At 53.7% G+C, this 17,191-nt stretch overlaps 2 protein-coding genes across 4 annotated transcripts; one reads left to right on the top strand and one right to left on the bottom strand.

Annotated features, from left to right (window-relative positions):
- The first annotated feature begins 105 nt into the window (after positions 1-105).
- On the top strand, positions 106-8,274 carry CRELD1 (CRELD disulfide isomerase 1). 2 transcript variants are annotated; one of them, XR_015151034.1, is made up of 11 exons: positions 106-157; positions 678-870; positions 1,093-1,175; positions 3,763-3,873; positions 4,179-4,270; positions 4,942-5,108; positions 5,203-5,298; positions 6,176-6,259; positions 6,441-6,536; positions 6,717-6,851; positions 7,613-8,274. XR_015151034.1 is itself a non-coding variant. In XM_086366448.1 (11 exons), exons 2-11 carry the CDS (start codon positions 697-699, stop codon positions 7,825-7,827), a joined length of 1,263 nt encoding a protein of 420 aa, XP_086222574.1. In that variant the 5' UTR covers positions 106-157; positions 678-696; the 3' UTR covers positions 7,828-8,274. The 2 variants fall into 2 exon arrangements, 1 of the variants encoding a protein (XP_086222574.1); XM_086366448.1 differs by having other exon boundaries at positions 4,942-5,118.
- A 784-nt stretch (positions 8,275-9,058) lies between these two features.
- PRRT3 (proline rich transmembrane protein 3) lies at positions 9,059-15,896 on the bottom strand. Of its 2 annotated transcripts, none has more exons than XM_086366325.1 (4): positions 15,751-15,896; positions 12,140-13,214; positions 11,774-11,929; positions 9,059-11,179 (listed from the first exon to the last, which is right to left on the bottom strand). In XM_086366325.1, the coding sequence occupies exons 1-4, from the start codon at positions 15,817-15,819 to the stop codon at positions 9,420-9,422; spliced, it is 3,060 nt and encodes a 1,019-aa protein (XP_086222451.1). In that variant the 5' UTR covers positions 15,820-15,896; the 3' UTR covers positions 9,059-9,419. The 2 variants fall into 2 exon arrangements, with proteins under 2 accessions (XP_086222451.1, XP_086222452.1); XM_086366326.1 differs by lacking the exon at positions 15,751-15,896 and adding an exon at positions 15,500-15,635.
- Positions 15,897-17,191: the final 1,295 nt, after the last annotated feature.

The raw sequence follows: 17,191 nt of genomic DNA, 5'->3' as shown, positions 1-17,191 counted from the left end.
TCTCTGGTTGGCTGGCATGGGGTGACGCAATGGCACATGGCCCACTGCCATTGGCTGTGGCGTGGGTTCCTCCCCTCCCGGCTGCGGAGTCGGCGGCGGGTGCACGTTTTACGCAGCCGCGGCGTTGGGAAGACAGCTGCTGGCGACCGCGGGCTGGGTGGGTTGTCCCTTCCTCCTCCGCGGCCTATGTGGATCTGGATCCTTCCTTGCCCGCTAGTGGGCCATGCCTTTGCCGTCTGAAGGCCCTGGACCTGACCTCTTCATATCCGGATCCGGGCTCCTCCCCCCGCCCCCACACGGGGGTTCCGGACTCCTCCCCCCAAGACCGTCCATCCGGAATCTTCTCCCGCAGTATTAGGAATCTAACCAGTTCTCCATAATCCCGCTGATTCAGCCTTTTAGAACCGTATTCCGACACTAAAACGATGGGCTGACTCCTACCTCCTTGCCGAGGATCCTGGCCATCTACCCCAGCAGCGACGAGGATAACTTATTACCATCCTGGAATTTTAGAATAGCTTCCTTTCCCTGTCTCCCCTCCCTCGGACTTAACCCAGTCTAGCCTTGTTTTCTTATACCACAGATCTGGGCCCCCAGACCCGCAGCACCACAAATCCCACCCTTTTCTTTCCCACTTGGCTTCCCTAGTGAACCCTCCCCATATCCTCTGTCTACAGGTCCCCAGCCTGGGAAAAGATGGCCCCAAGATCCTCAAGGGGCATAGCCCCAGCTATGCTCTGTGGTTTGAGCCTCTTCCTTGGCTTCCCAGGCCTGGTCTGGGTCCAAATTTCTGTGCCTCCCCAATCTTCTCCCCACACTGAGCCCCATCCGTGTCACACCTGCCGGGGACTGGTTGACAGCTTCAACAAGGTGGGTGCATCAGCAGTATAAGAGGGAGGGGCCAGCTACTGTAACACAGTGGTTGAGAGTTGGGAGCTCTGGGATACAAGCCTGTATGAACTCATGTCCCAGCTTGGTTACTTGCTATTTGAATAGACTTGGGCAGGTTGCCTCTCTGCCTCAGTTTCTTGGTTTGTGAAATACAAGTGCTAGGATGTGCCAGGCAATATTAATAATTTTCTCCATTTCCAGGGCCTGGAGAGAACCATCCGGGACAACTTTGGAGGTGGAAACACTGCTTGGGAGGAAGAGAAGTTGTCCAAATACAAAGACAGGTAAGAAAGAGGCTGGAGGGGTGAGTTTGTATACCTAACATTCCCAGTCTCTGCTATGCTGGTAGAGGCCTAGAGACACGTGGAGAGGACTTACTCAACCAATGTTGCTGAATATAGGACAGCACTAAACAAGCCAATCAGAATCCCTCCTTCAGGGAGCTTACATTCTAGTAGAGGAGACAGTGAATAGATAAGTTGTTATTGTCTAATCACTAAGTCACGTCTGACCCTTTTGCAAGCCCGTGGACAGTAGCCCGCCAGGCTCCTCTGCCCATGGGATTTCCCAGGCAAGAATACTGGAGCTGGTTGCCATTTCTTCTCCACGGGATCTTTCCGACTCAGGGATCAAATCCACATCTCCTGTATTAACAAGCAGATTCTTTACCACTGAGCCACCAGGGAAGCCCAAATAAATTAATAATGTCATATCAGGTGAAGAATGGTAAAGCAGGATGGACTGCAGATTGGTGGGAGACATGGCATTCAGCGTATGACATTTGAACAGAGACCTGAGGTGCAGAAGCAGACTGTGCAACAGTTCAGGAAAGGGTTTGGACGGAGCGGGACTGAGCTTGATGTATTTCAGAAGTGGTTGGATTTGGAGTAAACTGAAGGGAGAGTGGCAGAAGATGAAGGCACAGGGCCCGGAAAGTCACAAAAAGACATTTAGATTTTGTTCTGAGTATATCAGGAAGTCATTGGAAGTTTTGAAGCTGGGAAGTATAACTGTTTTATTTGTACCTACAAAAGGTCTCTCACATGGACACAGGAAAACCAGTTGGGAGGCTAGGTCATAGACTAGGCATGTTGGCAGTGGTGGATGTGGTGAGAAAGGGTCAGAGTCTGGGTTTATTTTGCAGATAGGATAGAACGTGATGATGGAATCATCATGAAGCGTGAGAGGTTTGGGGCCTGCGCAACTGGGTGAATAGTGGGACTTTTCTGAGATGAGATAAATGGGTCTAGGGGAGGCATGGAATCAGGTGTTCTCATTGAACATGTTGGGCTGAAACATCCATTAAATAGTCAAATAGAGTTAGATGTAGGAGTCAGGAGTTCAGGGGAGAAATAGGGCTGGAAACATGAATTTGATAGTCATCAACATATAGTCAGTGTATAAAGCCAGGGAACAAGATGAGATTATGTTGAGAGGAGAGGCTGAGTCCTAGACCCTTTAGCTTTTCAGAGTCCAATTGCGAAGAGGAATTGCCATGCTTGAAATTAGACCATGTTGTCAGTTGGGATCCTTTGTACCTTCGGGAAGGTCACTTCACCTTTGATCCTCTATTTCCTTATCTGTAAATTGGGAGTATTAATGTCAATCCAATTTTATATGATTGTGGTAAAGATTAAACTGTGATTAAACCACTAGAAAGAAAAGTTTTGGTACTCTGTAACATTGGTCATTTTCCTTTCCCTCAGTGGGCCTCATTTTCCTCATTTGGGAATGAAGGGATTGACCAAGGTAACCCTAAGGGCAATTCTAGCTCTATAATGGTTCCTGTTTTGTGGTTTTATTTTAAATCACCACCTCCCATATGCCAGGCACTGTGCAAGACCCTTTAAGCATAATATAATACATTTTTTGTATTGCATATATATTAAAATTTTTTTTATTGTTGTAAAATGGAATAACACAAAATTTACCATTAGATATACCAATGTATATTAAATATATATTTAGTATGTTCAGTGTTTTGCAACTATTACCATCATCTAGTTCCCAAACAATTTCATCCCCCAGAAGAGAAACTCCATCTCCATGGAGCATCATTCTCTCTTCCCCCAGCTGCTGGAAACCACTAATCTGCTATCTGTCTCCGAGGATTTGCTGATTCTGTTGGAATCATACAATATGGCCTTTTATGTCTGGCTTCTTGCACTCAGCATAATGTTTTCAGGGTTCATCCACTTTGTAGCAAGTATCAGTACTTTATTACTTTTTAAGGCTTAGTTATGTTCTGTTGCATTAATAGACCACATTTGTTTATCCATTTATCAGTTGATGGACATTTGGGTTGTTTCTACCTTTTGGCTACTGTGTATAGTATTGCTGTGAACCTTTGTGTACAAGTTTTTGTTTGAACACCTGTTTTGCATTCTTTTGGCGAAGTATCCAGGAGTGGAATTACTGAGTCATATGGTGATTCCATGTTTAACTTATGGAGAAACTGCCGAATGGTTTCCACAGTGGCTGCACCATTTTTCATTCCCACCTGCTATGTAGGAGGGTTCCAGTTTCTCCACATCCTTGCCAACACTTGTTATATGATATGTTTTTAACTACATCTACCGAGCAAGGCTATTATATTCTGTTGTGCAGATGCAGGGACTGAGCTGTCTTCCAGCAAACCTACAGGGGAGCCATTGTCCCCATTTTACAGATAAGAAAACACGTTCAGGAGAGGTTAAATGACCTGCCCAAGGTCACACCACTAGATTGGAACCCAGATCTGTCTGACTCCCAAAACTAGCACCCCTTGGCCTGTGGCCTTTGACATTGTCTGGCACCAGGTGGGGGAAGGGATTATAAGAGGGTAGTAGGTGGGCTGGAGTGTGTTCCTACCACCCGTCCCTGTCCTGTCAGTGAGACCCGCCTGGTAGAGGTGCTTGAGGGCGTGTGCAGCAAGTCGGATTTCGAGTGCCACCGCCTGCTGGAGCTGAGTGAGGAGCTGGTGGAGAGCTGGTGGTTTCACAAGTGAGTGAGAGGGGCCTTCCTGGGCGGGGCTCAGGCCAGGCCCGGCTGGTAATGCAGGGGGTGGCGAGCTAGCGGCTATGTCCTCCTTTGGCTCCTTCCTCCAAACCCAGGTGTGCCAAGGACTTCTGGGGAACCCAGGCTCCCACTCTGAGCTGCAGTCTGCAACTCTGCCAGTCAAGAAGAGGGCGGCCTTATGGGTCCTGTGCCCACAATGGCTGTATCACAGATGCTGTGGGAGGTTGGGGGAGGGGGGGTGGGCGGCGCCTCTGACTCTGTCTCAGCCCCCGCACTGTCCCCCTCCTCAGGCAGCAGGAAGCCCCTGACCTCTTCCAGTGGCTCTGCTCAGATTCCCTGAAGCTCTGCTGCCCCTCAGGCACCTTCGGGCCCTCCTGCCTTCGTGAGTTTTTCCAGGTCTTCTTGGGGGCTGGAAGGGAACTGCTGGGGCCAGGGGTCCAGTTGTGGCCCTGCCCCTGGCTGGCTCTGTGAGCTTGGGCTCCTCAGATTACTTCTCTGGACCTTGGTTCTCACCTACCTCACAGAGCTGGTTGGTGAGATGAGCAAATCAATGGGGAATGACTCTGAAAAGAGATACGGGGCTAGACTGAGTCAGATGGGACCATGGTTTCTATCATGTATTTGAGAAATCTGCCCCCCCGCCCCCAGCCCCACCTTTCCCATGCCTGGACTAAGGGACTAAGGTATGACCTTCTTAGGGACAGGCAGGTGTTGCCTTGAAGCCCCTGCTGTCACCAGTTTTTTTTCCACGAAGTCTTGAGACAGGAGCTGAACTCACTCCCAGCCCCTTTTGAAAAATCTCTCTTGCAGTTGCACATATAAAGAGTTAGCAACAAAGATGGTCAATTCAGTCTTCCTAAAAGAAAAGATTTGTAAATAACCTAACCATTCCACAATGGAATGGTTAGATAAATTTCATAAAGTTTTATGACAGAATATTATGGCATTGTTAAAATGGTTTCTTCTCCAAAAATGTTTACTGACATGGGAGAAAATACTGTCTACATACAAAGTTGTTTTTATGACCCCACCTGGTTCGGTGTCTGCCCACAGCCTGTCCTGGGGGTGCGGAGCGGCCCTGCGGTGGCTACGGCCATTGTGAAGGGGAAGGGACTCGAGGGGGCAGCGGGCACTGTGACTGCCAAGCTGGCTACGGGGGTGAGGCCTGTGGCCAGTGCGGCCTCGGCTACTTTGAAGCGGAGCGCAACGCCAGCCATCTGGTATGTTCGGGTAGGTAGCCCAGAGGCGCGGGGCCGGGCAGGGGTGTGTGGGATACCTGCCTGCCCACCCTCATACTAACTCCGTTCCGCCCAGCTTGCTTTGGCCCCTGTGCACGCTGCTCAGGACCTGAGGAATCACATTGTCTACAGTGCAAGAAGGGCTGGGCCCTGCATCACCTTAAGTGTGTAGGTGAGTGGCATCCTGTCTGGGAGGGCAGGCAAGGTCTCGGGCTTGGTGACCGACCGACATACATATCTCTAGGCTCGACCAGTGCAGTCTGCATCTTCATAGAGAAATACCAACCTGCAAAAGCGGGAAAGTAACCAGGCACTTTCAGTACAGACCGATTGTTGTATAGCGGGAAATGTGTCTCATCCAGTTTGGTGGTGGGGAGTCAGGAAAGGCCTCTTGGAGGAGGTGTCACTTGGGTCTGGTCTTGAAGATTGGAGAAGGGTTAGCCAGGGGAATGAGGATAAACTTGGGGTCAGGAAACCTGTGTTCGAGACTTAGTTTGGTCCCTGTCTAGTCATTTAGATAGACGAGGGTAAAGGCTAAGCCGCTGTAACAGAAAGATCCCCAAAGACTGTGGCTTAGTGAATATAGAGGTTTATTTTCATGTCATATCAGTGTTGAAGCCGGTGATCCAGGCTAGCAGAAAAGCTCTGCTTATCACGGTCATTAGGACCTGGATTCCTTCTGTCATACTGTGCAGTCATGGGCATCTCTTTGTTTCACCATCTGGCACTGAGGAGGTGAGGTAGAGAAGAAGGGGCACAGAGGATCTAAGTCCATTGTTTTAAGCGAAAAGTGCAGCACGTCACTTTTGTCTGCATCCCGTTGGCCAAAACTCAGTCCCAAGGCCACAGTTAGCTGCAAAGTTGAAAACCAGTAGTCTCCAGTTGGCCAGGCGGAGTCCAGCTGCACCCCTGTATCTGTGGCGGCGGACAGCCTGCTGTCTCAGCCACACTCTTTGAGCCTGGGCAAGTCCTTTCCCAACAACCATGGCCTCAGCTTCCCTGTGAGTGAAATGGGGATTGAAGTCCCCACCCTGCCGGCCTCTTCGCAGACATTGATGAATGCGGCACGGAGCGAGCCAGCTGTGGAGCTGACCAGTTTTGTGTGAACACGGAGGGCTCCTACGAGTGCCGGGGTGAGTGTCTGCTCCTGTCTTCTGGGGACAGCTATGGGGAGGGTTGGGGGAGCTGCTCCACGCCTTTCCCCACAAACTGCCACCTTGCCAGGTGCCCCAACCCCTCCACCCTAGGTCCCTTCTGGAGCAGGGCTCCCCCAGGCCTACGGGCAGCTCTCCCTCATCTCTCTCCCTGCTCCAGACTGTGCCAAGGCCTGCCTGGGCTGCATGGGGGCGGGACCCGGCCGCTGTAAGAAGTGTAGCCCTGGCTACCAGCAGGTGGGCTCCAAGTGTCTCGGTGAGTGTCCTGCCACCCAGGAACGCCTCGCCCACCACGAATTGACAGGGGCTGGACTGTGGACGGGGTGTGGGAAGGAAGGGCGGAATGTTGTCTGAGCCAGGGCAGAGGGGTGTCAGGATGTGAGTGAGATGGGACCCTGGCGGTCAGGGCTCTGAGCCCTCCTTGCCCTCCCTCAAGATGTGGACGAGTGTGAGACGGCGGTGTGTCCGGGGGAGAACCAACAATGTGAGAACACCGAGGGCAGTTACCGCTGCATCTGTGCTGATGGCTACAAACAGATGGAGGGCATCTGTGTGAAGGAGCAGATCCCAGGTGAGCCCCAGGAACCTGGGGAGGGGAGTTCCCCAATACAGGGGGAGGGCCAGCAAGCCCCTCGTCTGGGCAGCTGCAGACCTTCCCTTCCCCACCCCTTACGAGGCTGCCCTGGCACAAGAACCCCACCTCCCAGGCTGGCTTTCGGTGGCCTCACCCTTCCCAGGGTAGAAAGGAAATCTGACTTGGTGTCAAATCATTCTGCCTTTCCAAGCCTCTTTCCCCATCTGTCCTTGCCCTGCTGCTGAGGGCTGTTGTAGGCTGTGGGTGTGATGAGACGAAGGACAATCACAATGATGGTGATAGTGACCACTTCCATGGTTTCAAACTGCATGTCACATGCTGTTCCAGGCATGTTGTACATATTGACTGATTTCACCCCTAAAATAGGATGTGATGGATCTTATTCTCATCTCCACTCTGCATAGTGGAAACAGGGACACAGATGAAACAGCTCGCCCAGGGCCCCATGGTAAGCAGGTGGCAGAGCTGGATGTCAAATCCAGGTGCTCTGACTCTGGAGCCGGGCTTGTACACATGCTCTGACATGACAGTCTCATGGCCTTGGGCAAACCTCTCGGCACCCCAGTTTTCCATTTAGTGAAACATGGATAATAACTGCCCATCTGGGAGTTGTTCTCAGCGGTGAATGACGCTGTGTGCTGGTGTGCCCAGCGGGCATGTTTGTGGCAGCGATGATCAGGTGTGTAGGAGGCTCCAGAAAGAGAAAATGGTGACAGATAGGCGCTTCTCTTGCTCAGAGTCAGCGGGCTTCTTCTCGGAGATGACGGAGGACGAGCTGGTGGTGCTGCAGCAGATGTTCTTCGGTGTCATCATCTGCGCACTGGCCACACTGGCCGCCAAGGGTGACTTGGTCTTTACCGCCATCTTCATTGGAGCTGTGGCAGCCATGACTGGCTATTGGTTGTCAGAGCGCAGTGACCGTGTGCTGGAGGGCTTCATCAAGGGCAGATAATCGCTGCCACACCTGCATCATCTCCTCCCGCCCAGGCTGCCCCTGAGGTCGGGACTCTCCCATCTGGACACTTGAGGCACTTGCTTTATTTTTGAGAGTGGGGTAAGCACCCACTCCGCACTTTATAGAGCAGCCCAGACACCAGGCCCCTGGAGTGAAAAAGTAGCCCCAAGGGTAGGTGCCTTGAGATCTTGACTTTGGGGCACTGGGCCAGCTTCACAATGTGTGAATTTTTTTTAAACAGTGTCTCCTCGTTGTGGCTGCTGGTGAGCTTTGGCCCTTGCCCAGGGTGAGGCTGGGGGAAGGTGTCCTTGCAGGGGTAGGCCCTTCACAGCCCCCTCCTGCCAGCTGCATGCTGCCAGTTCCTGTTCTGTACTCACCCCCTGCCCCTCAGCCACTGATTTATTTATTCATCTCAGGAAATAAAGAAAGGTCTTAGAAAATGGAGAATCTTGTCTTCCTACCTGTTCCCACCTGCTGTGGGTTGGCTTAAGCTACTGAGAGCCCTCCACCCTTGGGGAAGTTTCCTAAAGCCCTGGGAAACTGAGGGCTCTCTTGATGGGAGGAGTAGAGGGAATGCAAAGGAGAGCCTTGGCCCTGAAATATGTTAAGAGAAGGGGGATGGCGGAACCAAGCTTAGGAATGGAACTTTCTTAGTTCAGTACTGCCTATCATTTGCCAAAGGACCCTGACAAATGACTCTTCTCTAAAAAATGACTCTAATATAAAATGGGCATAATAATGCTTCCCATCCAGGCTTAATGTGAGAATTAAGGTGATATAAAGAGCTGAAAAGTGTACAGCAGATAGATATTCCATGAAACATTGGTAGCCATTATTTTTAAAGCCTCCAAGAGGACTTCCCTGGTGGTTGAGTGGTTAAGAATCTGCCTGCCAGTGCAGGGGACACGGGCTCGATCCCTGGTCCAGGAAGATTCCATGTGCCAACGGCAACTAAGCCCATTCGCCACAACTACGGAAGCCCTCATGACCTTGGGCCCATGCTCCACAACCAAAGTAGCCCTCCCTGGCCACTGGCCAAGACTAGAGAAAACCCACACACAGCAAGGAAGACCCGGTGCAGACCAAAAAAACCAGCCTCGGAGGGTTGAGTGCCCTTTGGAATTCCTCCCTTCCACAGTACACACAGGACTTGGAATCACTAGGTGGGTGGGTGAAGGGGGCCATCTCCTCTAAACAGGATCCTGGCAAGGGCAGAAGGAGGCATGAGCCAAGTCCTAAGGGTTTATTTCTTTGGCACAAAGAGGACAGTCTGGACAAGCAAGACTCATCTCCACCCTGGGGAATCTGGAGGGGATGTTTCGGGCACCTGCATCCTGTTCCCCATTCTCAAATCCGTGCATGTCCACCCTGTATTCCGTATAAGTCTCGGCCTTTGTGCAAAATACCCGCTGAAAAAAATAGAGATATTTTAAAAAACAAAAATCCTGGGCTGGGGGTGGGTTCATGTCTGGCTGTCTCCGGAGGTTGCATTCAGTTGGAGGCCCAGGAATACTCCTGGAATGTCTTTCAAATGCTCAAAGTCCCAGAAGGTCTGCGCTCGGGGCCCTGGTCCTGAGTTTCTGGACCCCTCAGAGCTCGATGGTGTCACTGGAGGCGCTGCGCGAGTCTCCAGTCTTGCAGCGAGGCTGGACCCCATTCTGGGGCTCCCCAGACCATGCGGGAGCCGGGGCAGGAGCTGGTGTAGACAGTAGCTGCACTGTGCTGGGCAGCTCATCCAGGGGCAGACTGTCCACCGACGACAGCCCGTGGCGCCACGGGTTCCAGCTAATCTTGAGCGAGCCCCGGGAGAAGCTGTCCACGGAGCTGCCGGAAGCCGCCGCGTCAGCTTCTTCCACCACGTGTGGCGGGACCGGGCCGCGCACGCGCACATCGCTGAGCGACCGGCAGCGGCCTCGGAGGAGCGAAGAGCCCAAGCCGTCGAGCTCGGCGTCGGGGTGGCTCCCCCGGCGCGACCGCAGCGCGCCCCCGGGCGGCGGGGAGGCCAGGCAGCGGAGGCCGCAGCGTCGGAAGACGCTGTCTTGGACCAAGTGCTCTCGGAAGAGCGCGGCATCGATGCTGCGGCTCAGGTTGATGGGTGATGGCGGCCGCAGGTCCAGCTCGCTTATTGACGGCGCCGGCCCCACGCTGCTGCGGGACAGTCCGGGGCCACCCTGGGGACCGCGGCTCAGCGACGTAGCCGAACCCCAGGCGCCGGAGCTGGGCGTGGCTGGAGGCCCACCCTCCGCTGGATTGCGGATAAGGCTCTTGCTGATGTCTAGGGTACCCGCGCTGACGCCACTGGGCCCCGCATAGCAGTTGTTGGGCCGCTCCGGCACCTCGCTCTTGCTAGAGGGCGTTGGGCACGCCAGGCGCAGCAGCTTAGCCCAGCAAGCGTGCTCTGTGGGCGGCCTGGGCCGCGCGGCGGCCAGAGCGGCCAGCGCCAGGGTGAGTGCCCATGTCAGCTCCAGCAGGCGCAGCCAGAAGTGCACGCCCCACCAAGCCCACGAGAAGCGGCCCACCCGGCCCGGGCCCGGGTACAGCCAGAGCGCCGCCGCCAGCTGCAAGCCGCTGGCCAGCAGCCCCAGCGCGCCGGCCACGGCCAGCAGCCTAGGGCCCGGGCTGGCATCCCAGCCTCTCGGCCCGTCCAACAGGCGGCGACGGCACAGACAGAGAGTGCCCAGAGCCACGGCTGCGCCCCAGGCGCACGATAAGCCCTGGGCCAGAAGGTTGAGCGCAGGCCTCACCGACAGCAGGTCTGTGGTGAGCAGCCCCAAGCCGTGCGTCAACGCCAGTGCTCCCAGGAGGAGTGGGTTCTGCAGCTGCTGTGGCAGCCCCGCGCCCAGGCCCAGCAAGGTCAGGGCTGCCAACGCGGTGAGTAGCAAGGGGAAGGGCAGGTTGTAGAGCACGAGGCCGGCGCGTAAACCCAGCCGTGCCTGCGAGCCATACGGGTCGGTGAGCATGTAGGCGGATCGCAGCCCCCCCGCTACCAGCACCAGCACCGCCGCTACCAGTGCCAGCCGGGGCCCAGCAGGGGCGGCTGCCAGCGAGGCCAGTGCCAACAACGCGGGCAATAGGAAGAGCACCCCCACCCCGTAAACGTGCAGCTCCCAGGAAAAGCTCAGCACCCGTCGCAGGGGACCCCAGCGCAGAGGGGGTGCCGTGGCGTTGGTAGGGGGGCTGGAGGCAGGGACTGATGCCATGGAGCTGGCTGAGGGCTCCGGAGTGGGTGGCTGGCCCAGGGCGCGCTGCGTGGTGACCCGAATGAGGCCCCGGCGAGACGTCGAGGGGGCCTGGACAGGGGGTGCTGGGGGATGGCTTTGGGGGCGCCCGGGCCACTCCTCGGCTTCATCTGCAATAATAACAATATTAAAATAGCCCTTTGAAAAGTGCTTTTGATTTCCCATCATGCTCCAGTGTGGTGAACAAGTTATATAACTTTGCCAAGCACATCTGTAAAATGGGGATGGTAACAGCAACCCCCTCCTTGGGTTGCGGTGAGGATTAAACGTTTAGCATAGTCCCCAACACCCACTAAGGGTTAAATGGATGTGTCCTGCCATTTTTATTGAGATATCAGCAGTTCTTGTTAGGGGCTGCATATTAGAATCACCTGGAGATCAACTCAATCAGAATTCCTCTTGCTGGAGCCTGTGCTTTGGAATTTTTTCAAAGCTCCTCCAGTGAATTGTGGGAGTTGGAGAATCTCTTGCACTAAATAAACCCATGTTAATTTAAGACTTTTCTAGTCCCCAGAGTGCAAATGACTTCTCCCAGAGTACCCAGTGAGTAGTAGTTTATTATCCTAAGTTGTTTGAAGTTGTTGGTCAGTTCCTTTAAGGAGGCATTCATCCCCATTCATTCCCCACCCCTCCCCTATATGCTTCACACAGGTTCTTTTATTCCAGAGTACCCGCTCTCGCCAACCCCCCAGCCATGCCCTCACCTGGCTTCAGGGATCCCACAGGGCTCTCTGTTCGGTTTGCAGTTGGGCCAAGGTCCAAGGGGCCAGGGATGAGGGACTTGGGGGTACCTGGGGCCTCCACTGCACCTCTCACCCGCTGAGGGGAGATGGGATCTGCTCCATTCATTGCTGCCAACTCTGAAATAAAAAAAGCAGTCATGGCTTTGCCTGACCCTCTAGCGTTCCCCCAAATCTAATCTTCCAGGAGAGAGGCATATCACCCTCATTTGCCAGAATGAGGTAAATGGGACCCAGAGGGAGCAGAGGTCACACAGAAACGGGGACATCCAGCTGCCCTGGAACACTGCCCCTCCCAGCCCTGATCAGCACCCTCACTTTGATACCCACCTGGCTTGGGCTGCCCATCAGAAGTCTCTGAGGCTGGGAGATCTGACGGCTGGGGTCCTGGTGAGCCCCTGACATCAGGGACGTGAGCCTCTTTGGGGGAGGGACTTGAAAAACTGACTTCCCAGGCCTCCCCAGCTCCAGCCGTCTTGGGCAGCTCCACGGGCTGCTCCTCAGCAGGAGGAAGGCTTCTGGCCAGTGCCAGGTCTGGTTGGGACTCAGGCTCCTGAGAGGATGCCCCCTCAGCTGGTGACACTGAGCCAGTATCAGGGGCTGCTGGACCCTGCTGGGTGGAGAGGGGGCCTTGAGCTGCCTCCTGGAAGTCCTCCTCACCCCCACCCTGTTCTTCCATCCCCGGCCTCGCCACAATACCCGGGTGGGGCACAAGAGTTGGGGAAGGACCCTTGTGGTCCCCGGGAAATGTCTCCGAGACCCTGGTCTTGCCTTTGGCCAACAGACCCTCATCACTAGGCGGCAGCTGTCCCACTCGGCCTCCAGGTCCCCCCGATGTGGGAGGAACAGTGGCTAGCCCGAGGTGGAGTCTGGGAGTCGTGGGGAAGAAAGGAAGGTGGGGTGCCCCCACTGGATAGGGGACTGGTGCTTCTTGCTCCATAGGCTCCTGTGAGTCAGGAGGTCCTGTCCAGCCCTGAGAAATTGGCCCTCGAGCCATCTGGAGGTCGTCGGTCACCGGGAGTCCTCCTTTCTGAGCCCCGTGGGCCGCTTTAGGTCCATGCAGGGCTGGGCCAAGGGCGTCTTCAGGCCTCTCTGGCATCTCCTCAGCAGGGACCTGGGGGACACTGGCATTCCAGGGGCTCTCGTCTCGGGGGTTCTCCCAGAAGAAGTCGAAGGCCTGACGCTCCGTGTCAAGAGGGCCCTTGCCTTGGGCTCCAGGGGCCAAGTGTGGTTCTGAGTCCTCAAGGGGTCTGGGAAGGCCCCGGCCCAGGGCAGGGCTGGCCCCCAGGGACAGCAGGGGCAACAGCAGCAGGAGGCCATGCACACAGCCCCAGGGGCTGGGGGCCATGCTCCACGCTGATGCCTGGGCCTCGAGCCCTCCGCTTCCCGTCCTCACCGGATGAGCCTGAAAGAAGGAGAGGGGGATGGCGCATGAGGGGGGTCTCCGATGGCTACCCCCTGGGGGCTGGTGGGAAAGAAAGAAGCAGCTTCCTCTCTACCCGTTCCTTCCTGTTCAGCCTCTGCATGCTACCCAGAGTCCTTTTAACACTACCTCTCTGGTCATGCCACTTGCCATAATTCAGAACCTTCAGTGGTTCCGCATCACCCTCAGGAGAGAATATAAGGTCCTCTCCTGGCCTCCCAAGGCCACACCAGGCTGCTCACCTATCCCTCAGCACCCACAGAACTGCCTGACACTCCACGCCTTCGATACTGCTCTTCCCTCAGGCTGGAATGCCGTCTCCCTTCTCCTTGCTGAAATCCTTTATATATAAATATATTTTAAATCCTATTCTTGAAGGCCCAGCTCAAAAATTACAGAAGTGGAGAGGGAGAGGAATATGCCCCTGCCTTTGAAGAGGGACCTGGGTTTGAATCCCAGCTTCACTAGTTTCTGGGTGACTGACTTTTCCCCTCCGCATCATGGTTTTCCCATCCGTAAAACGGGTATAATAATAGTACCCAACTCCAAGGGCCTCTTATAAGACATAACAAAACACGTGATGGGCCAGGCCCATAAATGGAGCTGAATAAGCATTAGAGCCCTCTGGCTTTTCCTTTTGCCCAGAAAGCTTTCTTTCTCACCAACCCTCTAACCATGTCAACAAATAATTGGAGCACGTACTGTGTGCCAAGCCTGGGGGATAAAGCAGTGAACAAGACTGGCAAGATCTCTGCCCTCATGGAGCTGGTGTTCTGGGTAAAAGACAGACAATGACTACTTTTAAATAAGATGGGCTATGGAGAACATAATACAGGGGTAAGAAACAGAAGAATGGGGGACGACTTTACACAGGCGTGCAAGAAAGGCCACTCAGGTGACATTTGAGCTAAATACAGAATGGGAAGAAGGAGTCATCCATTAGATGATATCCAGGAAAAGCATTTGCTGGAGGAAACAAAGTGCAAAGGCCCTTCGGCAGGCAGAAGGAGCACAGCAGACGCAGGAGAAAGGAGCAGAGGGAGATGAAATCAGGGAGGCAGGGCTTTCTCAAAAGCCACAAAAAGGCACCTGGATTTTTTTCTCAGTGTCCCACCCAGGAAGCCAAGGGAGATGACAAGCATAGAAGTTACAAGGGAGATCTGAGAAGTGTTTTAAAAGGGGGAGAGAGGCCGTTGCAGAAATCCAGGTAGGCTTTGACGGTGGCTTGTTTCAGCTTGAGTATTTCTTTCCCTGACACCTTCTCCACCCCTTCCGTCACACCGGTCACACAGCATAGTAATCTCCTGTCTCCCCCACCCGCCTGGGGCTTCTCAAGGGCTCTGTCTTTTATTTCTTGTCTCCAGTCACTGCATATGCCTCAACCAAGTATATTCCCTTACAGTTCCCCTTCCTGAGAGTCCCTAATGTAGGCGGGAGGCAGGAAGGGACCCCACAGCCAGCAGAGGGGGACAGCGGCTGTGAGAGCCAGTGCCTGGGTGAGTTTAAGGGCAGAGACCCTGTTCGATTTCTCTCTGGGGACCAGTTGTGCTCAAAGCTCCCAGGTTCCTAATCCTTGGTGGCTCGCAGACACCTTGAGAAGCTGAAGAAAATGCCAGGTGGCCTCCCCGGGGAAATGTCCAAGTTCACCAAAGCTTGTGGGTAATTTTAGGGGGAATCAAAGACTCCTTAAACCCATCCCCCAAACTGAGTTTAGGCTCCGCCTCGTTAGTTCATTTCTCAAACCTGGCCCAGGCTAGGTGCTGGGGACCCGAAGAGAAGGCTCAGTTCCAGTGTCCAGAGTGGGGTTGACCTGAGGTGGAAGAACTGGAAGGCCACGGACACAGGCGCTGGTGAATAACAGTTCTCCTTTGTCAAGCTCGTCCCCACTTAGGTTCCTGTGCTAAGCTTAGCTGAATGTCCTCGATTTCATCCACCTCTCCCGACACAAGCAGGTGTGGGTATATCCATTTCATAGGGGAAAAAAGCAAGGTTCAGAGAGGCTGAGCAACTCAGCCAAGGTCACACAGGCTGCCAATGGCTATAGTAGGGGCTGTGAAACCCGCACTGACTCAGTTTACACAGGGGGTCCGAGAAGATTTGCAGAGGAGGAGGCAGTAGAGTTGGGCCTTCAAGGATAAACATATGCCATCTGCTCACCACCCCCGATCCAAGAGATGTAGTCATCTCCGGATGAGCAGGGGGCTGCCCAGCCTTGGGTTCCAGCTGCTGAAGAGATTTTTTTTTAGTGGGGAGGGTGTTCTCCCTACCTCAGGGACTGGGGAGAGGCCGTCCTGGGGGGAGGGTGCGGGCCGCCGCAGGGCAGCCTCAGGAGCCGGTCCATCTCGGGTTACCTCTCCTTTTTCTCCATCTCCTCTCCTCTGGCTCCGCGCCTTCCCGCAGTGTCCTGGGTGGGGGTAGGCGCTAGTGCAGACCCTGCCGCTCGCACCTGAGAGCGGGGCTGCAGGCCATGCTCCCTGCCGGGGCCCCTCCACTGCCCCCTCCCTAGTCCACTCCTCACCTGGGCGCCAAGCTGGCAGCCCCCGCGTTCACCTTGCGCGCGTCCCTGAAGCTGCTCTCCACGCCGCATCCTCCGAGATGCTCAGACTTGGCTAACAGAGCCCGGCGCTGCCGATCGGGGAGCCCGCCCACAGGAGTGCCGTCCCAGCTTAACCCTTTCCCCTTAAGGGTGGATTCTTCTCCCAGTCCTAACCTCCCCTCTCTGAGAGAGTCTCAGGGCTAAGAAGGGAAGCGAGGTCACCTCGGAGGGATGTGAAAATCACTTCCGCAGCATCCCTGAAAACGGGGCAGTCTCTTTTTGCATACCTCCTGTGATGGGGAGCTCACTCCCTTTGTAGTCTAGATCGATATCCTTATAATGCATACATACTTACTAGGGACCTCCTACAGGTAAATCCTACCTATGGCGTGATGTATATCCTTCAGCTTTTTGAAGGCACAGCCACATACACATTTTAAATAGAAATGAGATCATACTGTACATATTGTTCTGTAACTCGCCTTCTCCTTCACTTCCCAATATGTCCTGGCATATTTAGCATGTACATTTCTACAGAGCCATCTCATTTCTTGTATTCAGCATGGAGAACTGCAGCATATGATCAGCCTGCCATTTTTACTTAGCCAGTTTGGGAAGTCGGACGTGTAGGTTGTTCCCAGCTATTTGTTAGCAAGAATATCAAGGCACCGGCACTCCCGTGCAGACATCTTTGTGCACATGCACTGGTGTGCCTATCAGATAATCTCTACCCGAGGCATGGGTAGGTCAGTGTCTCTGCGCATTTTCAGGTTGGTCTGTCAGAATGCTCCAGGCCCCTCTTTGGACAGTTCCTGATGTATTCAATGGCCACCATAAGGCTCAGTACATTAAGGAAAATCCATAGAAGGAATACATGTGGTCATTAAATATGATGTGGGATCTTTAATGGCATGGAGACATGTCGAGAGTAGACTTGTTTATTTATTTAAAGCACAGTCATTCGAGTTATAATATATGCTGAAATTGTCCCAATTCAAGCAACATAGAAACGTTCAAAGAATACAGGAACTGTCTTATCTTTGGTCTCTCCAGCTCTGCTCCCCGCCCCCCCCCCGAGATGTACCCATTGTTAACATCATACTTTTCTTTGCATCATATAAAAATATATATGTGCATGCATTTCTACAAAAATGGGATCATACTATGCGTATTGTTCCATAAGCTTGTTTTGTTTTAAGCAGATATATGTTGGAAACATTTTGAAGGCAACACATACTAGCTCGGCCCTTTCTTTTCATTAGCTGTACAGTTTTGCATGCTGTGGATGTTCTGTTAATTTGTCAGACAGCCCCAGTATTCCCCTACTGATGAGTAATCAGGTGATTAACAGCTTTTTTTTTCCCCTAGAAGCAATACTGCAATAAGCATCCTTACATACTAATATATATATTATTATATGCTG

The sequence above is a fragment of the Bos grunniens genome, chromosome 22 (genome assembly GCF_055505025.1).
Source record: "Bos grunniens cultivar Pamir isolate PY7600 chromosome 22, Bosgru_T2T1.0, whole genome shotgun sequence".
Taxonomy (NCBI): Eukaryota; Metazoa; Chordata; class Mammalia; order Artiodactyla; family Bovidae; genus Bos; species Bos grunniens.
The sequence above is the reverse complement of the archived record's forward strand: the minus strand, read 5'-3'. Positions and strand labels throughout refer to the sequence as shown.

Excerpts from the sequence above, each read along its gene's own strand:
- CRELD1 (XM_086366448.1), top strand. The coding sequence starts at position 697 with ATGGCCCCAAGATCCTCAAGGGGCATAGCCCCAGCTATGCTCTGTGGT. Across the intron at positions 3,874-4,178 it reads GAGAGCTGGTGGTTTCACAA|GCAGCAGGAAGCCCCTGACC; the intron begins GTGAGTGAGAGG and ends CCCCCTCCTCAG. Across the intron at positions 6,852-7,612 it reads TGTGAAGGAGCAGATCCCAG|AGTCAGCGGGCTTCTTCTCG; the intron begins GTGAGCCCCAGG and ends TCTCTTGCTCAG.
- PRRT3 (XM_086366325.1), bottom strand. The coding sequence starts at position 15,819 with ATGCGGCGTGGAGAGCAGCTTCAGGGACGCGCGCAAGGTGAACGCGGG. Across the intron at positions 13,215-15,750 it reads GCTGCCAGCTTGGCGCCCAG|GCTCATCCGGTGAGGACGGG; the intron begins GTGAGGAGTGGA and ends TCCTTCTTTCAG. Across the intron at positions 11,930-12,139 it reads TGATGGGCAGCCCAAGCCAG|AGTTGGCAGCAATGAATGGA; the intron begins GTGGGTATCAAA and ends TTTTTATTTCAG.